The sequence below is a fragment of the Barbus barbus genome, assembly GCF_936440315.1.
Source record: "Barbus barbus genome assembly, chromosome: 31".
NCBI lineage: Eukaryota > Metazoa > Chordata > Actinopteri > Cypriniformes > Cyprinidae > Barbus > Barbus barbus.
In genome coordinates this window covers 2707701-2735200 of record NC_136759.1, presented here as the reverse complement: position 1 = coordinate 2735200, position 27500 = coordinate 2707701, and the positions used below count along the sequence as shown (strand labels likewise).

At 36.2% G+C, this 27500-nt stretch overlaps 2 protein-coding genes across 3 annotated transcripts in view; one reads left to right on the top strand and one right to left on the bottom strand.

The window, feature by feature from the left end:
- LOC306851859 (glutamate receptor 4-like) overlaps positions 1–7622 on the bottom strand; it is a gene marked incomplete at both ends in the record, with an annotated part of 83331 nt that extends 75709 nt beyond the window's left edge. For both annotated transcript variants that reach the window (XM_079388335.1, XM_079388336.1), the window contains 2 exons: positions 4465–4623; positions 7550–7622. In XM_079388335.1, the coding sequence (XP_079244461.1) occupies positions 4465–4623; positions 7550–7622 (232 nt within the window). The remainder of the gene's footprint in view (positions 1–4464; positions 4624–7549) is intronic.
- The window catches only part of LOC306851007 (claudin-19-like), a 564676-nt gene that overhangs the window by 172558 nt on the left and 364618 nt on the right, over positions 1–27500 (top strand). The window lies entirely within an intron of this gene.

Below are 27500 nucleotides of genomic sequence, written 5' to 3'. Positions count from 1 at the left end.
ATTTAGTCATTTAAATGCTTTAACTTAAACTTATTTAATTCAGGTAGTTGCCATGCCAAAAATTCTAATTTTCCTTTGTTTATTAAGGTATCTAATATTTGTATTTTATTTGATTTCACATTTATTTCAATTACCAAAAACTATTTTGAACAGTTTTTTGTTAAGATTAACAACACTGGTTTCAATCCATTTTTTGTCACAGATTGAATCCATTTGTATGTGGTTATAAATCAAATTCTGTAGTATAAAACATTATAAAATAAATAAAACTTTAAAAAGAATGGACAGGCATTTTAGATCATTCTGTATTTTAATTGAACTGAATGGAGCTGCTTTTTTATGATTTTTAGTGGACTTTAGAGATGGTTCCTTCACGAGTGCTTCATTCATTTTGTGTCTGTCAGATAAACGACTTTCTTCTCAGGAGGTGAATTAATCATTTATGTTTCTCAGAATTTATCTTAGATTTTCTAATTCAGGAAAATGATCAAAGACTGTTTATGTCGCCATGCGTTTTGGAAATTTGGCTAGTTAATAATAGGCATTTTAATTCCACTAAAATTAATGTGTTACATATAACACTTTTTATCTACATTTTCCACACTACTACATCTACTGTTATCATTTTTACCTTTTTTGTCAAGTGTTTGCATGTAAAATGTGCTTGTGCTGTCTGTCTTCATGATAAATGATGTTTTCTCTCATGAATGACAGAAACACAAACACACGTTCTGATGCAACATTGAGACAATTGCTGTGGGTGAATAAATGAATGAGTCAGTAAAGAGATTCACTGAACCAACTCAAGACATCAAGATCTAGCAACACATGGATAAACATTTACATACACACACACACACACACACACACTCAGAGCACAGGTCACAGACAGGTTCATGCATTACTCACTCGACTAGAGAGCAAACACACATCATTCAGTGAGAGACTGAAGCTCCTGGCTGTGTGATTCAGCAGACGTGAAGTTTAATCCACACACACACGGCTCGAGAACATGTGTATGTGTGTGTGTTGTGGTGGATTATTTGATGTCTGTGATGCTTTGTTGAGATGATGATGACGAGGGAAGAGCGTCACAAAAGAAGCGTCATGAAGCTTAATTTTATTTAAAATTAGTTCTACTGCGACCCTCGCACGCGCACGCGCGTGTGTGTGTGTGTGTGTGTGTGGTCCTGGTAAACCCTAAGCTATGGCAAAATCCGAAAGCCTCGTCCTCGTGGGTACATGTTTTGGTCCCCATGAGAAAACAAGTGTTTAAGTTATACAGAATGAAGTTTTTCGAAAATCTAAACATGTAGAAAGTGTCCTGTAAGGGGTAGGTTTAGGTGTAGAGTTGGTGTAGGGTGATAGAAAATACAGTTTGTTCAGTATAAAAACCATTAAACACGAAAACACAACGTGCGTGTGTGTGTGTGAGAGCGGACTGAACTCTGATTAACCCGATTAAACTGAAGCACCACAAATGAACCCAACATGACATTAAGACAGATAGACAGATAGACAGACAGACAGACAGACAGACAGATAGATAGACAGACAGACAGACAGATAGACAGACAGATAGACAGATAGACAGACAGATAGACAGATAGATAGATAGATAGATAGATAGATAGATAGATAGATAGATAGATAGATAGATAGATAGATAGATAGATAGATAGATAGATAGATAGATAGATAGATAGATAGATAGATAGTTCTTTCTCTTTCTCTTTCTCTCTCTCTCTCAGTATGTGCTCTAAACATTTACTGCTGCACAAAGGTCACGACACACCCATCCATTTATCTCTCTCTCTCTCTCCTGTATCTCTTTTATCTCCTCCCTCTCATTCCCTCCATTTCTCCTTCTGTCCCCTGCATTTGACAACATATCATTCCCGTAATTTCTTCATTCCTCCCCTTTCATTAAATAAATCCCTCCATCTCCTGATTCCATTCATCACGTGTTCCCTCTCTCAGCTGAAACTCATTCAGAGATTGATTTTGCTCGCTGCTTTTAAGCGCTCAGATAAAGGTGTGTTAGGATAAAAGAGAAAACCCTTTCCACTCCTTATTCTCTCCTGCAGCCTGAGGAGACGAGCAGGAAATGATTAACTTCACTTCTCTCCATCTCTCTCTCACACACACACACACACACACACACACTTCATTCCCAAAGCTGTCAGTATTCCGCAGCTGATGAGGGCTAAAAGAGCTGGAAGGCAGCCAGGGCAGAGATAACACACACACACACACACACACACTGCTGCATCAGGACAGCAGCGGATTCTGCAGACTCAGGCTGGGCGTCCAGCGCGCAGGAGTGCGAGAGGTTGGTGCCCAGCGGGAGAGAGGTTAAACTGGGATTGACTCGTCTCGGTTGGTCCCTGTCTGACTTTTGCTCATAGAGGTTCTTCAGCGGTTCCTTAAGTTCTTATCAAGAGCCATTCTTGGCTGTTTAGGCTTGAGCTGCTGGAAGATTCTTTACACAAAAAAAGTCCCTGGGGCGGTCCACCTTTGTGCTTTATTTACCCCTAAAGTGTGCATTTGGGCATCTTAAAGATATATTTTAGTTCCTAAAGTTTACATATTAGTACCTAAACGGTACATATTAGTTCCTTTTGCAAGGGAACCGGCCCAGTGACAGCTTTTGTACCTTTTCTTGTGTCTTGAGATTCTTTGATTCATTATAGGCTCTTTAAATCAGTATTTTGGTTTCTGGTTTCTTTGAAGTGGCATGAAATTAAAAATCATCTTATCTGTTTGTTTAAATGCATGTTATTGATCTTATTTTGATCACTTGTGCATTTTTTTTTTTTAATGTTTCATAATATCGAATCGAAACGTCATAACTGGCCATTCTGGACTTCTTTCTGGTGATGCATGTAGGACTTCTCTGATACTTTAGTCAGGTTAAACTCCGCCCCTTCATCCATGCCACGCCCACATCTTATCATCCAACAACTGATGCTTAAAAGTAAGTCCCCGCCCCACATTTTTCCTTTGTTGATAATCTGTTACATTCCATATGTAACAATATGGAAGAAAAGAGTTGGCGGTTTTTCAGTTTCACCACCAGTTTAAGCCAAGGTTATTGTCATTAAATTACAACTATTAAAAATCAATATATCAAGCTGAAAATCATGAAATCAAAATTACAAACTAGACATAAATATGAATTAAAACTTTAAAAATATAAACCTAAACAGTAATAAATACATAAATAAATAAACGAATAATAGTAATAATAATTAAATGTAATAATACTGAATAATAATAATTGACAAAAGCACATAACACAATTACAAAAAAATAAAAATTAAATTAAATTAAAATGCACAAAAAAGCTCATTAAAAATATTAATATAAACTATAATAGTGTATAAATAATAGTAAAATAAAACTGCTGAAATCTGATGCCGCAGAAGTCATAATGTTTGCTTAATCTTTCTCTAAGATTACTTCTTTAAAACTGCACATCCACTAATTAAATTAAAATAATTGACCAGTGTTGGATCTGTTTTGCAATATTTACAAATGCCAGTAGTCAAGAGAGCAGATCTGAACAATATAGTCTCCCAGCCAGACCATTTCAAAGCTCACACAATCATCATACTGAAAAGGCAATACATAAATACAGTACATTAATTAAAAGCTCAATGAACACTACACTTCATCTCAATATGCTTTTATGCTTTTTCCAATGCTTATGACTCTCTCACTGACATCCAGTGAAGCACAATATCTGAGCGGGACCCAAAGTGACATGTTTTAGGCCTGCTGTCCAAACATTGATCGTTACTGCACTAAAATCAATGAAAAAGGTAAGTGCCATTGACAAATGGTGAAGTACAGATATGTAAAGGAATCTAATGCACAAAGTGGATTGTGTTAATTGAACTTAACTGGTAAAAGGGTTTTAAAATCTCTATGGCCTCTTGAGTGCTGAGGTTTTTACAGTATGCAAACAGGCTATACACTTGCAATGCTCAAGCACTTGTGTCTGTGTCTGCTTTGAGAACATTTCTGAACTACAACCCTTTTTGTTTCTGACTTGAATCGCAGACAACTGAAAATGAATCAGCTGACAACCATCCTAACAACCCCAGAAACGTACAGATGCACACCAAAGCATGCTGAAAGCTGGTCAAGAGTTGATGTTAAGGTATATGCATGCGCCAAACACACTGAATAAATGAAAAGGCTGCTCTTTGCAGTGTATCATTTCCCCACACAGAACAGCAAAAATAACGAGACACTCCCAACGCCCCACCTCGTCTGCAATTGGTGGTCAAACAAAAAGTCCTGCCCTCAAACTCACTCACAGATCAATGTTTTGAAAGCATCAGTTTTTCACTCTTCATTAAGTCAAATGTGACTCTGAACAATGAAAAGAACCTAATCAAAACACACTCGATTCAGTTTTAGATTTGTGTCACGTAACTTTTGACATCTTTTACTCACAGGCATTGGTGACAGCAAAGCTGTTGGCCGTCTCGATGTTGTCGACGTGTGGAACCAGATTGAAAGGGGCTTCCGTGGCATTCGGACTCGTATTGTGGAGAAATATGGCCAACCGGAAAGCTGTGTATTCTTGATCTGTATTTCTTATAAACAAGCCACCTGGAAAGAGCGAGAGGAAGAAAGAGTAAGTGACTGCAAAGAGGAAAGAAAAGAGGTGCTTATGAATCCTAAAGGAATAGTTCACCCTAAAGTGGAAAATTGTTCATTTACCTGCATGACTTTCTGTTTTTCTTTCATTATAAATCATACGCTCAGCTGTAGCTTGCATTTACTTCCAAATATGGGACATCAATAACTCTAAACGCCATTGGTTCTCATGTATCTCTGATTGTCAACGTCAAATCTTGATGCATCACTTTGGAATGTTCAAAAATGTGAATGATTTTCTGTCCTTTAGGAGCTCATTTGCTTTCGTCTGCATCCACTTTTATTGTACAAAATACACCCTTCAAGGAATGGTTCACCCAAAAATGGAAATTTGCTGAACATGTACTCATCCATCCAAGATGTAGAGTAAGATGAGTTTGCTTCTTCATCAGATTTGGAGAAATGTAGCATTCCATCACTTGCTCACCAATGGATGCTCTGCAGTGAATGGGTGCCGTCAGAATGAGAGTCCAAACAGCTGATAAAAACATCACAATAATCTACAAGTTATCCATTCCACAACACTCCAGTCTATCAGTTAACATCTGGAGAAGCCAAAACTGTGTGTTCAAATCCAACTATAAGCTGTTTTAACTTCAAACTTTTGCTTCTGGCCAAATACGAGTCCATAATCCATAATAATGCTTCCTCCAGTGAAAAAATCCATCTCCTGTTGTCCACTCACATATTTGTTAAGAGCTGTTTTGGACTGTTTCAGATTGTAAACGGTGCTTATTTCTCACAAATATACAGCTTTTCACTTCACAAGATGTTAATTAATGGACTGGAGTGGTATGGATTACGTATGGATTACTTGTGGATTATTGTGATGTTTTTTATCAGCTGTTTGGACTGATTCTGGACCGCCCATTCACTGCAGAAGATCCATTGGTGAGCAAGTGATGGACTGCTATATTTCTCCAAATCTGATGAAGAAACAAACTCATCTTGAACACCCTTAGGGTGAGTAAATGTTAAGCAAATTTACATTTTTGGGTGAACTATTGCTTTAAAAATACAGATAGTTCCAGATAGGGATTTTCGAAGCAATGCCATTGAAGAACTATTTCGGTTCCCCAAAGAACCTTTTAGTGATCAGAACCATTTTTACTTAGTAAGAAGAACATTTTGAAAATCTAAAGCATCCTTTTCCACTATGCACTCTTAAAAATAAAGGTTCTTTATTGGCATTAGTGGTTCCATGAAGAATCTTTAACATCAAACCTTTCCATTCCAACAAAACATCTTTATAGTGGAACCAAAAATGGTTCTACTATAGCATCACTACCAAAAAACCCTTTTGAAACCTTCATTTTTAATAGCGTAAAGAACCTTTTGGGGAATGGAAAGTTTCCGTGGATGTTAATGGTTCTTCATGGAACCATCAATGCCAAATGAAGAACCATTATTTGTAAGAGTGTAGAGCAGTGTGAACAATCCTGCTAAACATCTAATTTTGTGCTCCACAGATTAAAGCAAGTCAAACAGGATTGGAACAACATGCATGGTGAGTTAAATGCTAATTTTTTGGTGAACTGTCCCTTTAATCATGGAAATTATCTGTGTGGAAGATCGCATTTGTTGTTGGTGTCACCAGAGCATGCGTGTCTGCACTTGGCAGGGTCAGTGTCACGTTCTGTTTCATCACATCCTCCCAATTCTTCTGTCTTTCTGATGGATGTTTTGGCTCAACTGCAATTGGAGATCCCATAACGTGCTTTTATTTGCGACGAACAACAGAAGCATTGTGCATTTGCATTGCAGCGGTATGTAAATGTCATTAGGCATTGCGTGCAACTGTGCATCTCTCTCTCTTTCTCGCTCTCTGTGAGTGTGTGTGTGTCCGTATTTAGCATATTAACTTTATCGGCAGTGCTGTCAAAGGCGCACAAGTCAGCGGCCGCATCTCATTATGGCGTGAGACTCTCCATCTCAATGAGCAATGCAGTGACTGAACACACACGCACGACACATCCTGCAAAAAGAGAGGGAACTGTGTGTCTGTGTGTGTGTGAGAGAGAGAGAGAGAGAGAGAGGTGGGCGGGCATGCATAGTGGTTTGTTAATGTTAATCAAACATAGAGCTGCAAATCTGGTGAAATGGGAAACTTTGATCGGACTCAGATAGGAAGAGGTCATCCCACATCGCACAAGTACAGAAAGACAAGACATACTGCAGTGATGCTCTGAACTGGCCATAAAAGGCACAAAAGCGCACTCAACATGCACTTGACCACAGTCTTCATCATGATGACCACAACTCATGCATGCTAAAGTACTCTAAACCCTTGAAAACATAATCCCACCCTAATAACACTGCACATGCAGAGAATTACAATCCAGTCTACAACCATTAAATATCACATTTAAGAACATATTCTTAAATAGCACCAAATCTTGGACACTTTGTAGGGCCGTAATCACAAAAGACATTGCCCCCTCAGCTGTCCCCTTTGCATCCAATGAATTGTCCCAATTTTAAAAATAGTGGTCAACCAATATGTGGTCTGATTCTTAAATTTTAAATTTGATTCCCATAATCTTTTGCTAAGAAGTTAATTGGCTTAACGCATTTGGGGCTCAAAAGCACATTTTTAGGGTCCTTTAAGGAGAACAGTGCAAGAACGAAACCCCTAAACCACAAAACAAAGAGGCATTACAGCACACAAGGCTCTTTAGGTAAAAAAAAAAGAAAAAGAAAAAGAAGACGCTTTAACCCCTATTTTAGACGCATATCTCTGTGTATTTGTATAACGCAGTGTATAGATTACTTATTGTGAATTATTATGCACTATGCACACCGTATCTGTTGCACTTCGATATTCCTCGTGGGGTAAATAAAGTGCCTATCTAGCCATCATGTTAGAAGTGTAACTCACCGATTTGGACACTGCTGGGAAAAGCCCCTTCACTGAGTCCCCACAGCAGCGGAATCAACACCAGGATCCGCATTCTGTCCCAATCAGAACCCGTCTGGACTCATGGATGGATGGATGGATGGAGAAGAGATAGTGTGACGGGAGGGAAATGAAAGGAAATAAATGGGTAATCTCGCAAAGGGAGTTTCAGCAATCCATCCTATAGGCAATCCGTGTGTTCCCCGCAGTATCCACTGGAGAGAGAAGAAGAAGAAGAATCTGTCCGGATGAACGCTTGAGAGTGAGTGAGAGAGAGAGTGTGTGTGTGTGTGTGTGTGTGTGTGAGGGAGAGAGAGAGAGAGAGAGAGAGATGCGCGCACGCTCACTCTGCGCTCTTTGCCTCTGAGGTCTTCGGTTTTTCAGCTATGTTTGCTAAGGCAAGTACCGCTGTTACTACTGCTCATACGGCTAGATATTAAAACAAACCCCTAAGCATACCAATTAAACTTGAGCGAGTAACTCATCGCGCAGACGTGAACGGATTTCCTCAAACCATGTGTCTTTACTGCACGCGTCTTTTTACTGAGAGTGACCAGACGCATCGTGTTCACCTGCTGGACCAGAAAACGGTGGAAAATCCCACAGGAGCATACTGACGGAGAGACCCGAGCCACAAACAGACCAGAATATCAAAATGACTTGAGGGATGATTCTTTTGACAGGAAACGAACATCATAACAACGCCCGAGCGACCACATAGTAACACGCTAAAACACTCACTTCCGATATATCTAAATATATGTAATATTCCTAGAAAAAAACTAAAAACAATTAAATGCAATATATGACATTTAAAATGTAAACATCTAAACATTAAACATATTCAAAAACATTACATTTACATTTTTTATATAAAAAATAAAAGAATAAAAGTTAAAACTTTTAAAAATGAAATATTTATTAATTATTATATAATGCATAAAATATCAAATTATTATATTAATTGTTGTATTAATATAAATAATTAGTAAATAAATGATTATATAACTTCTATAAGGCTACATTTTTTAAATACATTTTTATTTATCGGACTCTGAGCGAATCACCTAACCTCTTAGCAACGCCCTGATACCGCCTTTCCCCTCGCATGAAGCCGCTTGATCGCCTCTTTTATCAAGTCAAGCGCGCATATCCGTTAGCTGAATATAATATTATGTCGTATACGCGCGTTTTTTGTGTGTGTGTCCGTTTTCAAACATGCACAACTTTTAGAAACGTGCCGCGAGCCCCCCTGCGTTCAGTTCCATCCCAGTGCGCTGCGTCTGTCTGCTTTTGAACGCAAGAACGCGTCCTGTGTGAACGCCCCTGAGGATTCACCTGCGTTCTTTACACACACAGAAACATGGTGTTCAAGGATTAATGCACACTACTTCTCTCTCCTTCTGTTCTCTTCTGATGTCTTTCTCTCGTTTGCAACACAGTATGAGCTACAATTTCATGCTTCACCTTCAGTAGTGAACAGAATAGAATAGAACAGTGTACAGTAGATGAGAACAGAACAGAATATAGAAAAGTAGAATAGAATGTAGTTGTAGAGAAAAGAATAGGAAAGAAATAGTGTACAATAGAATAGAAAAGAACAGAATAGAGTTGCACAGAATAGCTAACAATAACAGTAGAATAGAGAAGAGTTGTATAGAGAAAATAGAATAGAACTGAATAGAGAACAGTAGAATAGAATGGAGTTATAGAGAATAATAGAATGGAACAGTGCACAGTAGAACAGAATATAGAACAGTATAATAGAGTGGAGTTGTATAGAGAAGAATGGAATGCAATATAATTGTACAATAGAATAGAGAGCAGTAGAATATAATGGAGTTATAGAATAATATAATGGAACCGTGCACAGTAGAATAGAATATACAATAACTGATTATAGAACAGTAAAAGTGGAGTTGTATAGAGAAGAATACAAAAGAACTGATTAGAGAACAGTATAATAGAATGGAGTTGTAGAGAATAATAGTTTACAGTGTACAGTAGAATACAATATACTATAACTGAATATAGAACAGTAGAATCGAGTGGAGTTGTAAAGAGAACAATGGAATGGAATAGAAGTGTACAGTAGAACAGTAGAATTGAGTTATATAGAGAAAAATAGAACCGTAGAGTGTTTTGAAGAATAGAATATAATAGAACAGACTATACAACAGTAGAATAGAGTAGAACAGAAAAGTGTACAGTGGAATAAATCATAACAGAAGAAAAGATAATAGAATTGAAAGGAGTTATATAGAGAATAATAGAACAGTGTACAATAGAGTAGAGTAGAATAGAATAGAATAGATCATAATATAGAACAGCAGAATATAATGTAGTTGCAGAGAATAACAGAACAGTGAACAGAATATAGTAGAACAGAAAGTAGAACAGAACAGAGAATAATAAAATAGAATGGAATAGTAAAATAGAATGGAATTATATAGAACAGAATAGAGAACAGTAGAATGGAGTGGAGTTATACAGAGAATAATAGAACAGAACAGTGTACAGTACAGACTATAACAGAATTGAGGAGAATAGAATTAAACTGAGGAGTCTCTCTATATTTATATGAAAAAGTAGAAAAAAATAATGAAATAAAGTGTAATAGAATGTAAAAAGAATAGTTGAAAAGTTTCAGATGGTACACATGACCAGGACTCCCTGATAGAAGAGATATTGTATCTCAACGGGTAAGTAAATAAATAAATAAATGACGCACATATAGCTTTATAACAGAATAGAGTAGAAAGGAGTAGAATATAGCACAGGAATTTAGAATTTTTACAGTGCATAATAAAACAGGATAGCAAACTGTACAAGTACAAACACCCTGGCAGTGCAATAACACTTAGCATGCAATACAGTTTATGTATTGTAAAATAAATAGTGTAAAGTACAGTATAAATGGTGTTTGTGCAGGTAAAGAGCATGCTCATTCTCTCTCTCTCTCTCTCTCTCTCTCTCTCTCTCTCTCTCTCTCTCTCTCTCTCTCTCTCTCTCTCATCCTCTGACTGAAAACTCTGCCGCTGGAGTATTTGCACGTACAGCCCATAAATCCATCAGGCCTTTTCATTCCAGAGCAGCCCGGATCAGTTTCTCCTCAGCGTTCACCTCTCTAAAAAGGTTTTCGTCCCCTCACATATTTATATATCCTCTGGTTACGAGTCGGCGTTTTACTGCTTTATGACACTTGGCTCGTTCCCGCAGCGCGGGTCTCCACGTGGCCGAGCGTCAAGCAGGCCGCAGCTGTGTCTTATTGCCCATTCATAATCGTTACGGCCTCCGGTGGCGCTGACAGACGGATTGTGTAGGCTCCCTCAGTTTCTTTAGAGACTTAAATGACAGAAACTTGTCTCTTGAATGGTTAGATGGCTGGAATATGGCGTATGGCTGCTGTAATCATTAAGAGCGATCAATGAAGGGTTCCTGTGTGTAATAGAGTGTGAATGTTGCTGTCCATGGTGCTGAATGCTGGGCAGAGCAACCACTTGCTTTTTAAACAATAAGTCAGTAAAAAAAAAATTACATTCATTTAATACATTATATTATGTATTGCATTTATTATGTTACTGTAAATATGCAATATTATTTTTCTAATTTAACTATATATCCTGAACTGGTCATATTTTTTGAGCTCTTTTGTAACTTTTCATTCCCTTTCCCATAAAAATACACTGTTTTTGAACTCTCTTTTGCTCACCGAAGCTGTATTTATTTGATCAAAAATCATTTGATCAATTACTCCGGTCTTCAGTATCACATGATCTTCAGAAATCATTCTAATATACTGATTCGCTGCTCAAGAAACATTTCTTTTTGTTATCAACATTTTTTTTATTTTTCATACATAACACAACATAAAAAAAACAACAATATATTAAGAAAATAAAATAAAATAATAAAATAAAACAACAGACACATACTCAACATCTCAAAGTCCAGTCAAAAGGAGGGAGAAAAGGAAGGACCGAAAAAAGAAACCCATAGAAGTCACTCCTCCATACAGTCACGTATTTCAAAGAGAAAGCACTGCCAAGCATCAATGGTAGAAGGCTTGGCTCCATTGATTCGTGCTGTTGTACATTCACAAGACACTATTTGCAAGAGGCTACGGATCCAATATGTTTTCCAACACATATGCGGTGTAAACCAGTTCTGTATTATTGTCTTCTTCGCAGCTGTAAAACCAGCAAACAACATTCTCTTTTGCATCGAACTTATACAAAGACCAGAATCATCATTAAGAAGACACAAACTTGGGTTAACTGACCAATCGATTTTCAGTAAGGATGATAAAACCAGGTTTACATGTGTCCATAGACTGCTAGTGATAGGACATTCCCAAAACATATGCAGAAAAGTACCTGATGATGTAGTATTACATATATGGCAGTTGAAATTTGATTGTAGTTTCATTTTGAATCTTTTGTAAGGAGTTATGTATGCTCTATGAATGACTTTGAAGTGAATAAGACGATGCGCCAGATTTTTAGATGTTAAACTGAGATTATAGAAACATTTCTGATTATTATCAATGATGAAAACAGTTGTGCTGCTGACTATTTTTGTGGAAACCATGATGTGTTTAATTTTTTTAGGATACTCTGATGAATAGAAAGTTGAAAATAATAGCATTTATTTGAAATATAAAACTTTTTAACATTATAAATGTCTTTACTGTGACTTTTGATCAATTTAATTAATCTTTGCTAAATAAAAGTATTCATTTCTTTAAAAAAAAATTCTGACAGCAAAGATTCGAACAGCATTATATACTATATTTTTTAAATAAATACTATTTTTTGTGTAAAAATTGCAAATAAACATATTGTTTATTGTTTCCATTGTACAAAACCCACAATAATATACAATAATAAATATAAACAATCAAGTTTTTTACTTATTTAGTTACAATTAAGTATTTATTTTAGATTTAGCTTACAGAATTGATTTCTCTTTAGACTGTTAGAGTAGTGTTACATGTATAAACCGGTACTTTCAATTGAAAAAAGTACAGTAAAAATCATAAAATTATAGAGAATATTGCCGTTAAACCTGCCTTTATGTATAATGCATATAATGAAGTGAAGTGAAGTGAAGTGAAGTGAAGTGAAGTGAAGTGAAGTGACATTCAGCCAAGTATGGTGACCCATACTCGGAATTCGTGCTCTGCATTTAACCCATCCAACGTGCACACACACAGCAGTGAACACACACACACCGTGAACACACACCCGGAGCAGTGGGCAGCCATTTATGCTGCGGCGCCCGGGGAGCAGTTGGGGGTTCGGTGCCTTGCTCAAGGGCACCTCAGTCGTGGTATTGAGGGTGGAGAGAGCGCTGGACATTCACTCCCCCCACCTACAATTCCTGCCGGCCGGAGACTCGAACCCGCAACCTTTGGATCACGAGTCCAACTCTCTAACCATTAGGCCACGACTTCCCCATGCAAGGTATTCATAATGTACATTGTAATACATTATATCTTTTCATAATTAATTGTAACCAAAGTTAAAATGCATTATAATAAGGTTGGTTTGTTGTGTTTTTTTAATGCATTATACTTTCTAAAAGTGCATAGTCATAATATATTAAAACTGTGGTTACAATTATTCATGCAATGCATTGTGGGTGCATCGGAAGATGTAAATAATACATTAAAACTAATTTTATTAATGCATTATATATAAAGTGTTACCAGTATTGCCTTAAAATTACAGTATGTTATCATAGTACACAAAACTTTTATTTAAAGAGATCAATGGAAAGTTGAAATCTCCTGATGTCGGAGCACTCGAGGTGTTGTGTCTCTCGGTGAGCTCTTGTGCAGTGGTGTAGTAGTATCTCTGTCTGTGAGGCATTGCTTTGATGACTCTCTCAGTGAGGTGTAATGACTCTCTCGCTCTCAATGACTAATGGTCCTCCTGAGATGTTATTAAAGTACTGTATGGCTCTGATTTTAGGGGCATTTCTTTTTACCGTGTTGAGCATGTATTTCATGGAGGTCGTGAGAGAATTGATGCGTGTGAAATCTCTCTCGCTCTATATTGGTGTGTTTCTCCACCCAGCTTTACCTCCTTCTATAATACTCTAAAATCAAGCACTTCCAAAGAAAGCTTTCAAAGGATGTGCCGATCAATGGAGTCTGGAGGGATGTATCGGATCCCAGTGCCAGAGAAAAAGAGATTCAATTTATTGATTAGATCATTACTTTTCTTTTATGGCTTTTCCCATGTAATAAACTTGTTTAGTTGTTCACCTGGTATAGCATCGCAATTTTATTATGTTCACTGTAAAACACAATAAAAGTGCTCAAAGATCAAGCTACGATAGCATGGTCGCTTTAGCAAATGTCACGTTTTCTTTTGTTAAGTTTAAAGTAGGCATTATGTTAAATATGCATTAACCCTTCAGTGGCATTTACCGATTTAGTTTCCGAAGTTCGTAGCTCAGCCAATGTAATAAAATGTTGCCAGATTCATGTTTTTCTGTTTAACTTAAAACTGAACACACTTCTAGTGCCAATCACCGTATATTTCACTTTGAAAGTGTTGCAAAACCTATATCAGTCAATTTAACAAAATGTTGCCAAATTCATGATAATGTTTCAGATAAAACTGAATGTGCTTTTATTGCCACTCACAGGATATTTCACTTTGAAAGTGCCATAAAATGTATGTTAACCATCATAATAAAACGTTGCCAGATTCACTTTAATTTCTTTTGGATAAATCTGAAATTTAGCTTCACTCAATGAACATTTCAATTCGTAGGTGGAGTAAAACATTGACTGATTCATGTTCATCTGTTTTGAATAAAATAAATCGCTGTCATTCACTACATGTTTCACTTTGAAAGTGTTGCAAAATGTACGTCAGCCACTGAAAACATTTTCAGATTCATGTTCAGTTTGTGATTCATGTTCGATTCATGTTTCAGGTCAAACTGAGCATGCTTTTAGCACCATTCATTGGACATTTCCTTTCCGAACATTTAATTTCCAAGTTGTACGTCAACCAACATAATATAACATTGCTAGATTCCCAGATAAAACTGAATGCACTTTTAGTGTCACTCATTGGACATATCACTCTGAATTTGTCATGAAATGTACATCAGTAACCATAATAAAATGTTGCCAGATTCACATTATATTTTTTTTTGATAAATCCGAAGGCACTTTTGGCTTCACTCACTGCATTTAAAAAGTAATCAGATTACTAATTACATTACTTTCAAGTTTACTTTACTTTTCAAGTTATCAAACCTAAAAAATACGCTACAAAGTGAAACTCATAGTTCTTTCCGTTTTTAATATTGACCGAAAAACATCTGCTTGAACGATCACTTGCATTTTTTCCTGATAACAGCAAAAAGAACGTAAAACGTTCCGTCATTTTTAATTGTACGGATAAGAGTAATACCTCATTTGAAACTGTAAAAGGTCTACTTTTATTTGCATACACTCACAATATCAACAAAACATTGTGCTTTTGTAAAATAAAGAAATCAAACAGGGTGCGGTTTCTGCCATCTCAGTCTCTGCGAATATTTTCAAAAAAATGAAGGAAAACTCGACGAATACTTGACACGGAGACATGAGAAATATATCTAAAGAAAGCTTGATGTGTCTATTTTAAATGTAATGTCAAAAACAAATATTCTCTGATAAAGTAATATATGAAACCAACGCGAGTTACAGTCTTTTCCATCTGAACTTATTATCTGTACTGTAGTCACATTCACGTGCAGCACGTGCGAAAAGCCCACATCACCTCTGTAAACAAAGCGTGAAGATTCATCAAGTTCATCTAGGTTACTTTTTGTTTTTGGAAGAAGATGCTTTGTGAGGAATAAGCCTTGTATGTACCTCAGAAGACGAACGTGATGTGATGCGTGGCTTGATTCAGTGGAGGAGATCATTTCCGAGTCATTTTTAAACTTATATTAGTGTCATTATGACATAAACATATATGCATTTACTAATTGAACTTTTCCCAAACTATAATGCCAGACTTAAACATGTGAAATCGAGTGCAACATTTTTTGCATCTAAATATTGTACAACTGGTCTGCATTTTAGCTTGAATTCTCCTGTCATTTATTACTGACGAGCAAAACATAATTTTAAAATGCATGTTACTTAATATTTTTTCACAATACTGCATTTGTAACTTAAGTAATGTAATTTTATTGACATTAGTAACTGTAATCAAATTACATCAATTTAAAATGTAAGGCATTACTTTACTGCATTATCAGGAAAAGTAATTAGAATACAGTTACTGTGTAACGCGTTATACCCTATACTCTGCTCACTGGACACTTCACTTCTGAACTGCTTCAATACGTCAGCCATCGTAATAAAACGCTGCCAGACTCACATTCAGCTGTTTCGAATAAAACCGAACGCACCTTCACTTTGAAAGTGTAGCCAAACGTGCAAGAAGCAACGTAAATGTCAGCGTTTTTCCGCTGAGCCTGTCCTATGTGTTGATCCCCACACACACAGACTGGCACTGAAGAGCTTGTGTTTGTGCGAGTATTCAGCTCATGTCGGAGCACACAGGGCGCTGGAAGGCTAGCACGCAGCATCTGGGTGCTCATCTGCTTCTTAATGACATGCTAATGGCGTTAACGTGCTGCTTGCTGTGGGCGCGAGTGTGTGTGTGTGTGTGTGTGTGTGTGGATATATCAATAAACCCTCAGGGGCTGAAGTGCTCTACAGCTGAGCTCGTAACACGGTTCAGCAGTGCATCTGTAAGTCCTGATGTTCTCCCATGATTCGGATTCAGATCTACACGACTGTGACTAGACTCTATATTAGAGGATTGATGGTGTTGACGAATCCGAAACTTAGAGATGTACAGATATGAATGAAATATATTTGAAGTGATTGAAGTGATGAGTGTATGTGAAGTTTCTATTTTGCATGATGATAAAACCTGTTAAGCAAACCGCATGTGTGTAAAACACAGTAACCAATCCTCTCTGTTGATAATCATGCAGTTGCAGAACAAATTTTAGCATTGCATTGCTATTTATATATGATAGACTTCAGTGTTGTCAGTTAACTAAAACTAATCTCATCTAACTAAAACATGTTTGTGTTCATTGAAATAAAACATAAATATTAGATCAAAAATTAGAAATAAAACATACGACTTAAATGACTAAAACTGAAAGAAAATTGAAGAAAGCACAAAACAAAATAGCTTAAACTTATAGTTTAAAAAAACATTATAAAAAAATAATTAAAAATATTATAAAATATTGTAATGGTATATAAATCAGTGTAAATCATTTTAGTATAATTGATATACTATTATTGTTTATTATTTTGAATTATATATTATTTTTATATTTTAAGTGCACTGTAAAAACAAAATGTTTCAAAAGGTTGTTTCAACTTTAATTTGTTTAACTTTAACTTGACATTTTAAGATACTCAATGTTAATTTAAGGGACAAGTGGAATATTTTAGTTGCCTAAACTAAACATTTTAAGTCAGCGGGGTAACAAATTATTTTAAGATGAAACAACATTTTATTTTTTTTAACAGTAATTACAGCAGTTAGCTACAGCCCCCAAATTCGGCATTCAAGGAGTGCAGATATTTGCCCCAAACACAATGAAATATTTGACTTTTGTGAAACTTTGCTTGTTTTACTCGGGTTGAGTCTGCATGCTGCTTGATGACACAATCTTCCTAGGCCTCTTCACTTTAATTTAAAGTTTTAATAATTTAGTTGTTTTATTAATTTTGTTTATCATTTTTAATATTTAAAATAAGCTAATATGTCTATATAGGGTTTTATTAACTTTTATATATTAGCCTTAGAGGAGTTAGTTTTATATATTTTAGTGTTTAAAATTGAACTAAACAGAAATGAGAAATGTTGGCAACTGATGTACTTTTTATGTTTTATTTCAGTTATTGTTTCTTTCATTCCAATTAACAAAGTTATTTTTTATTTTTTTGGCTTCAGTTATGTTAACTATAATAACCCTGATATAAATTATATTTAAACAAAACAAAACACTACTTGACTTCTTTGTATATGATCAAACCTGCAAAGTTGATGTTAACATTGCTGTTTTGTTTCTTTATATAGTACGTCGTATTTTAAACAACAGAATGTTTGTCTAATATCCCGCATCCATCCGACAGACACACGTACACACGCGAGCGGGACGAACTCTGGCATGTCCAACATTCATGTGTAAAACTGTGGTCTTAGTAAGTGCAGGTGCTCATGAATATTCATCATACGGAGAGAAGGCACCACTGTCTGATCACACGCCGTTAGCATGTAAGTGAGTCAGGGAATCATACAGACAAACCTCATCAGTAACACATGATCACAGCAGTGGAATTTTTTTAGTGTTAATGTGGAATACTGTCAGTCTGTTTCATTGACCGTCATTCCAGACAAGCACTTTCACTTTGATGCATCTCACTTCTTCATGCAGTAATTAAACTAATAAAAAAGTAAATTGTGGTAAAAAAGTGTGTATATATATATATATATATATCTACATTCAAAAAATCATGACATAGTTTATTATTACCTATTTGCATTTTTTTTTTAAATAATCATCTTTTCAAAATAAATGTATTCAAATTACTTAGTATCAGTGTAAATCTGGTTATTGTTTAAACAAATGTATTCGAAATATGGCTGAAGTGTTGCAAATTTCCATGTTTTTATTGATTTTTAATGTCTATTTCACTTTCTTTTATGTAAAGCACTTTGAATTACCACTGTGTATGAAATGTGCTATATAAATAAACTTGCCTTGCCTTGCCTTGCCTATGTGGTTATTAGGGTGTTGCTATGTGGTTGCTAGATAGTTGATTGGGTGTTGTGGATGCTTGGTGGTTGCTAGGTGGTTGCTATAGTATTCTGGATGCTGAATGGTTGATAGGCAGTTGCTAGGTGTTCTGGATCCTGGGTGGTTGCTAGGGTGTTCTGGATGCTGGGTGGTTTCTAGGCAGTTGCTAGGGTGTTCTGGATGCTGTATGGTTGCTTAGTGATTCCAATGGTGTTCTGGGTGGTTGCTAGGCAGTTACTAGGGTGTTCTGGATGCTGGATTTGTTGCTAGGCAGTTGCTAGGGTGTTCTGGATGCTGGATGGTTGCTAGGCAGTTGCTAGGGTGTTCTGGATGCTGGATGGTTGCTGGGCGGTTGCTAGGGTCTTCTGGGTAGTTGAGACGGAAACAAATTGGATACTGTATAAATATTGGTTAAATAATCTGTTTTTTGTGTATTTGTGCATTTTAAACACATTCAGTTTATTAGTACTATTACAGGAAGCTTATAACATTTCATTTTATATTTGTCTGACAAATATGTATAACATCACAGAGTTATTTGTTTGTTTGTGTTAAGACTAAATCAATGAAAATTGTATATGCAATTCAAATACATATCTCATAAACTCTCTTATTTATCTCATATTTTCTTAGTAAACAATGGGAAAAAATGGTCTGAGAAAGACTTTTAATGGCAAATTTACTTATTAATGAAATGTAAAGTTAATTTGTTTACATTTTAGATGATGTTTATATTTTCTCTCCAAATGTCTGGAAAAAAAATGTATGTGTGCTGGAACTTTTCATAGGAATACCTACAAAACCTAATGAGATCACATTGGGATTACAGATCGTGCAATAAGGCTGCTTTCCAGCAGCAGAAAGAAAGTTTAATGAGTAAAATCTGCTCCGAATGGTGTTTCATAATTACAGCTCGTTCCCTAAAGGACTGGAGCAGCGCAAGAGACACAGAACGAGAGAGAACATATGCTAACATCATTTTATGTCTCTTTAGGACAACTGAACAACACGGTCAGCAAAACCAGAGCCGAGCGTGTGGGATTAGTGCGTGTGAAACATGAAAGAGTCAAAATCAGAAAGTGCATCACTGATTATGAGGAATCTGAAACTTTGCCAGCGCGTAAAAGAGAGTTTTAATGATCCATCTTTACAGTGGGAGTCGTGTCTCGTAGACATAAGCTAAAAGCAGTGTTGGGGAGGAACTACTAATGGAATTACATAATTTAATTACAAACTACATGCAACTATAATCAGTTACTGAGAAAAAAAAATAAATAATTGTAATTAAATTACAGTTACTTATGAAAATGTTAACGATTACAAAGGGGATTATATCTGATTATTTTCACACACACACACACACACACACACACACACACACACACACACACACACACACACACACATATTTAATTGATTTCTTTCCCAAATTGCATTTACTGCTCTAAAATATGAGACACCAATTTTTCAGGAGTTTAGGACTATAGAATAGATTATAGAATAGAGTACAGTCTATTTATTCAAGCATTTATTTAAGTAACCTTCCCAAAACTGGGTAAAAGTGCCTTATATTAGTGTAATCTGGCGTTATGTGTCAGAGAAACAAGCGCGCCGCCATCTTTAGAATTTTGTCTTTGAACTTCCATTTTTGTGGTACTTCTGTATATTTCTATAGCATCGCTGTTTAAGAGTAATGAGCTGGTGAAGTAGATTTACTTACTGTGAGTTGAGTTAATGATAGTTATCGTGTGCATGTAATATTCAAAGTGGGTTTCATAACAAATGTCAGTAATATTTTTAAAACGAGCAATTCATTATTCAATTAATTCAATTAACTACACACATCATAAACCCAACTTTTTAGGCAAGTACCAGATATGGGTGTCATGTCATAATACATTTTTAATATGGAGTGTCTATTTACACTAAGTGCAAATAGCCAGCCTTGTTGGTAAAGGCCATTTACACTAACTCCACCCACTAACGCGTGATTGGGTTAGTCAACAATAAAAAAAAATACGCTCATTTTTATATTAGTTTCAGTGGTGGAAATGGTAAGGTGCTTGCTTTTTGACGCGATCGACCCGAGTTCGAACCCGCCTTTTGTGGAACTTTTTTCCTTCCTTTTCAAATCTCATATCGCATCAGAAAGGCATTTATTTACAACAAAAATGAAGGAAATAATCAAAAAGTTGAAAATAAAAGTATCGGGTAGGTGTAGGGCTTTATTGCCCCAATAAGATAATATAATTTGCACTCAATATGATATTATTATGTACTGTTTTATAATGTATTACAATACCAAGGTGCAGATAATTGCCACTATTTGCAATAAGTAGTATAAATAGCAGAAAATATTGCTATTTTAACAGTGTAAATAGAATCCATTGCTATTTACACTTAATGCAAATAGCCGCTGCCTTTTTAATACGACTGATAACGTCATAAGATTTTGATATTTGGTTGCAATGTCAGATGACCAAAATACAATGCCAATTCAACTTCTAATATCAATGTTAATTTCATGTCCGATACCGACGTCAGCTGACGTTGATATTTGTTATTTTTAGGATGTGTAACTGAAATCCAACATTAACTCAGTGTCATATTGGCATCAAATACTAACCTCAACCCGATTTTCATTCTCAACCAAAATGCAACATCTGTCCGATGTCATGTCCAACGTCAACCTGACATCCTGTGCCTGCTGGTACAATTTAATAAAACTTGTTTTTTCAAACAGCGAGTAAATTATATAGGTCTACTGAAAGCGAGAAAAGAATATTTACATCAAATCAAAGAAGATTATCACTGACTTAAGTCTAGAGCCAGGTAAGAGCTCTCAAAAGAACTCCCGTTATAATTACTGGAGCTATTTACACTGAAATGAATCTCTTAATTCACACATACATCTGCACTTTGCAGAATTCAGTCAGTGAGCGTGCACACTAAACTAAACTCCAGTGTTTCAGCGATGACTCAGCTGCATTCATCCGCTCAACAGAATCGAGTGTGATTGTATATAATGCACACTGATTTAAAACAGGTAAAATTAAATTGTTGCAACATGAGATCTGAATTTAATGTTCAAGTGGACTGTTTTCATTTCATTTTCACTTTATTCGCGAAAGCCGTAATAGAATAACTTTAATTGTGCAGTTGCATTTTGTCCAATTGTGATGGCTTTTTTTTTTTTATGACAAAAACTGTTGGCTAAAAACTTCCTAGTTCTTGGATGGAGAGCTTGTGTTGAAAGTGTGATGGTGTCTTCTGCTCCTGAGGGTTTCTTCTGCGTGTGTTTAAGGTAAAAGAAAAATGCATAAAGAACAGAATTTGGCTCCTTTGATATTTTGTCCTCAGCAGACTGAATCCCCATGATAATTTAGTGCTGAGACTGCACTATAAAACAAAGCTGCCACACTTCTTAAATGTATGAAGCTAATAGTGAAGTAATAATGAATTGTAAAGTAATGCTAACACAAACAGTACGTCATAAAGGGGGTCAGTCATATAAGGACACAGCTTTAATCAGTGCTAGTTAGGGGTCTAAATATAGCATTTTTAATTTGATTACAATTTCATAATAAAACAGAATTATAACTATGGTGTGTGTCAGGATGCATGTGTCCATAATTTGTTAAAATGTATTAATTTTTATTTATTTTACTATTATTTATAATAATAACAATAATAAAATTATTATTATTATTAAAGGGTAAATAATTTTTTTTATTTTTTATTTTGAGTGAGTTTGATAGTCCAAACAGTTTTTACATTTTCTTTCATAAGAAATGCACCTAACATCTACATTACTGTTTTCAGCATATTTGGAAGATGTTATTACATAAATATGTATACAATTATTATTATTATTAGCAACTACAACAATAGCAACAATATAAAATGTCTTCCAAATTTGGATTATTTTGTTTTATTTTATTTTGAGCAAGCTTGATAGTCTATCCAGTATTTCTTTGGTCAGAAATATGCTCAATATCTACATTAGTGTTTCAGCATTTTTTTTAGGAAAATAAAATAAAATAAAAAACTGAAGTTATAATCAGACATATCCACAGCCACAGTAGTTTAGAGATCTGGATTTGGTGTTTGTTTATTTAGTAGGAACAGAATTATAGTTTGAATAGACATGAATGGTAATTCACAGAGTATTATAGCAAATATATAGAATATTATTGAAATTCAGTATATTAAATTCCATAAATGTATGTCTGATAGCATTTTTTACACCTCTAACATTTGTACTTGCAAATTCTGATGCATGTCTTTTTGCATATTTGAAAATCCCTGACAGAGTACACACTTCAAAAGTGTTTGCGTAAATTGCAGTCTGTCATGATTTGTGAAAATTTGACATTGCAACACAAGCTTTGATTGATCGATGAGACTCTCAGGCAGGCAGTTTGATTTCAGGCAGGCAGATTGATGCTTGATTTCAGTCTATCACAGCTCTTTCCACACCCTCAGATGGTTTAAAGTAACTGTCTGGGTTTTTCTTAAAGAGAGTCGTTATGTTTTTACTATGTTTTCGGTGCTTGACGCTCCTCTCGCGTGCCTCAGCTTTAAGTATGCATGATGAAGCCAGAACCATAGAGGAGGGGAGGAAGACGAGATGAAGAGCGGATGAATAATTGATTGGCGTTTGGCAGCCCGAGGCTCAGGCATGCTGTGCCGTTCTGTGGTGCATTGTGGGTAAACTCTCTGCGTGCCATATCTCGGGCGTTTTGGGTTCTCAGTGGTGACCGGATAAAGTTGCAAAACAACACGGAGCGTTTCCGGGTGTCTGGAGCGTGTATCGCTGTGAAAGCTGCTGTGGCCACATGACTCCGATTAGTTGCTTTATGGACTTAATTAAGATGTGATTCTTAAATGAAACAGCTCCAGTTTAATGGGAGATTTACAGAAGGATATGCTGAAAGCAAGAGCACACACTCACACACATACTGAGGCTGTTTTTGTGTGATTAGTTACATATCTGGAAGTGTTTCTGAAGGCTCTGTTATCAGTGAAGTGAAGATGAGTCTAATGCCTGCCGTTAGTGAACCTGCAAGCTGTTACTCTCTCTCTCTCTCTCTCTCTCTCTCTCTCTCTCTCTCTCTCTCTCTCTCTCTCTCTCTCTCTCTCTCTCTCTCTCTACAGAATATCACAGAGACTTGAGGATGGACTCTTCAGACTCTAGCCATCTAGAAACCGATCCAAACACCCTTAAACCTTCATGCAAATAACCACCGAGAACACATTAGAAATATATCAATGCTCTGACAACCATCCATAGTGTTAAGCAATTTATTTAAATGATCAAATTTTCAAAATGCATTTATTCAAATAGTTTTGCAAGCACCAAGCACCACGTTTACCTCAGAAAAAGCATGTGTTTGTATATAGAAAATGCTAATATATATATATATATATATATATATATATATATATATATATATATATATATATATATATATATATGCATACCCTATATGGACAAAAGTATTGGGACACCCCCTTCTAATGACAATGCCTCTGTGTATAAGGAAAGTTTCAAAAGGAAATGATTGATTCAGTCAGTGTAGAAAAACTTGACTGGTCTGCATAAAGCAAAGTCCTAAGCCCAGCTGAACACCTCTGGTGTGACTTTAAATGCAGACCTCAAGCAAAAAACTCATCACCAAACACCAATGTACATTGTACACCAACTTATACATATGGGTATGTGTGTGTGTGTGTGTGTATATACACTAGTGGTGCTATATAGCACTACATGTGGTTCTTTGGCTCATAATCATAGGGGAACCACTTTTGGTGCTGTATAGCACCAAATCTTGGTGCTTCAGTGGTTTTTCAGCAGTTCTTCACCGGTTCTTTGGCATGACTGAGGAGCTATAGCACCGCTACCTTATACAGAACCTGTTAAGCTCCTGTATGGTTCTTCAGTGGTTCTTTGGGGGTGATATACTGTATACAGCACCACTTCTGTACAAAGAACCTGGACTTCAGGAAGAGACAGCAGCAGCCCTACACACCTCTTATGATCAGTGGGACCCCTGTGGAGAGGGTGAGTAGCTTCAAGTACCTCGGCGTAAACATCTCCGAGAACCTGACTTGGACTACACACATCCAAACACAGGTTAAGAAAGCCAGGCAAAGACTGTACCATCTGCGACAGCTGAGGAAATTCAGGGTCTCACCAGCAATCCTGAAAACTTTCTATTCAGGGACCATAGAAAGTGTATTGACTCAGTGCATCTCAGTGTGGTATGGAAACAGCTCCAATCAGGACTGCAAAGCACTACAGAGAGTTGTGCGCTTAGCTGAGCGCATCTCAGGGTCTGCTCTCCCCTCTCTGCAGGACATCTACCTCAAACGCTGCAAAAATAGAGCTGTCAAAATAATCAAGGACTCAAATCACCCTGGTAACCAGCTATTCACTTTGCTTCCATCTGGTAAGCGCTTCCGTAGCCTGATGGCAAAAACTGAGAGACTTAGGAGGAGCTTCTTCCCCCAGGCCATCAGGCTCCTAAACTCTAACTCTGTGTCATAACATCACTTGACTCCATGTAAATATCACCATATCAATAAGCTATTCATAATTTTTCTCTACCTCATATTGCTGCTATTATATACCCTGTACAACTTTTTTGCACATTATTTTGCACATTCCTCTTAGTACTATTTAAGTCAACAACATACTGACCTGCACATTTATATTTATATTTTTATCTATCTTTTTATTCTTTTTATTTTATTTTTTTTTATTTTATTTTTTTCTACTTTTCTTCTCTTAATATTTGTATACTTTATAATTGCACTGTCCTTGGAGCGGACCTGACTTACATTTCACTGCTGGTTATACTCTGTATAATTGTGTATGTGACGAATAAAACTCTTGAATCTCTTGAATCTTGAGCCCCTTTAAAGGTTCTTTACGAGCCAAAGAACCACTGTTGGTGCTGTTTAGCACCTTTTTTATTGAAGAAATACAATGCAATATGACACCTCTTATGGCTCTATATAGCACCATTTGACAAAGGTGCTGTTTAGCACCTTTAATGATTTGGTGCTATATAGCACCAAAAGTGGTTCCCCTATGATTATGAGCCAAGAACCACTTTTAGTGCTATATAGCACCATTTTTTTAGAGTGTATATATCATTTTTATATATTTTTTTGTAGTGTTTTCATTCCATTTGCAGTCTGAGTGTATCATCTAGTTCTCTCTCTCTCTCTCTCTCTCTCTCTCTCACTCACACACACACACACACACACACACCCACACACACTGTGTTTATAATGAGGAGAATCACGTCTGTTCTTAATGGGTTATTTTTCTTTGTACCGAGATGAAAATGTCAAATGCCAGTCAGAGGAGAACTCCTGCCAACATCCAAAGGGTGAGTGTGTCTGTGTGTGTGTGTGTGTGTGTGTGTGTGTGTCTGTCTCTGCGTGTGTGTTTGTGCGGTTGTTTGTGTGTAGTTGTTTTGAAGTGACTGTGATTTAAGCTTCACAAACTCTTTCCACAGTGGTGGGTCTGTGTGTGTCTGTGTGTGTGTGTGTGTGTGTGTGTGTGTGTGTGTGTGTGTGTGTGTGTGTGTGCGTTTTTGTGACAAATGAGGACATAAATTTGTATAATGACACAGGTATGACACAGGTATTACAAGGTGAAGGTGACTTTTCAGGACATTGACCCATGTCCCCACTTTTCAAAACGCTTATAAATCATACAGAGTGAGTTTTTTGGGGGGAAAGTTGAAATGCAGTCTCCTGTGAGGGCTAAGTTTAGGTGTAGGGTTGGTGTAGGGCAATAGCACACACAGTTTGTTCAGTATAAAAACCATTACGCCTATGGGATGTCCCCACTTTTCACAAAAACAAACGTGTGTGTGTGTGTGTGTGTTCATCTGTTGCAGGCTGTTTAATGTAGGACACACATCCAAGATATTCACACACTTCAGGTCAAGAGTGCAAGTTTCGGTTGTAATTTATTTCTGCAGCATTCCTTCCTTTAACACTGAACATGCATTTATTAAAAAATACATTCAAATGTAATCTTTTTCTCTGCGGTCTTCATTAACGTTTTGCAAGAAAACACACACACACACACACACACACACAGTATATATACAGTATATAGGCCTAAATTTAAGATGTATTTGAATTGCATATAAAAATTCTATCCGATTTGGATTACAAAGTTTTAAAATAAACTAATTAGCTTTATGTTATGCATGTTTATCAGTTCAAATACATTCATCTTAAATTAGGCCTGAATATTTTCTCTGTGTGTTGTGCGTGTGTTGATTTCCCTGCCTTCAGCTGCGATATTTTAATTACGGAAGCGATGACAATCTCCAAACGCTCACAGACACGCCTCTAATTAATAGACATGACATGAAAATTATGTGATGAATATGCAAACACTGCGTTTATAGCGGAGCCTGTTTTCATTACTGCAGAGTGTGAAAATACACAAACACACAGAGTGATGCCAGATTATTCATGAAATGCACTTCTGAGAAATTAAGACCCTTTAATCTTCTCTCTGTGTCAATCATGCTGAATTATTGTAGTAATATGATTTTATTTAAGTGTGAGTGGTCAATATGTCATCGATTGTATAGGTCTGTTCTGAAAATTAAACTATTCATTTTGCTTGAGCGGTCAAACGACAGTCAAACAAATGATCACACAAGCTGAATAAATGTGTATATGTGGATGACCTTTATTATGCTTTTTTTTTTGGGGGGGGGGGGGGGGGGGGGTGATATTACCTGCTAAATATATTTTGTGTTCCACAAAAGAAAAAAAAAGAAAAAAAAGTCATAGATGTTTGTAATGATGTGAGGGTGAGTAAATGATGAGATTATTATTATTACTACTGCAGTAGATTAATGTTGTTGCTTCTGGCTAAAATACAAGTCCATAATCCATAATAATGCTTCCTCCAGTGAAAAAGTGTTCTGGTCTATATCAGGAGAGAAATCTGCACTGATCAAGCAGCGCTTACAAGCCACAATAGTCCAAAACAGCTCTAAACAAATATGTGGCTGGATTTTGATGTGAGATGGACTTTTTCACT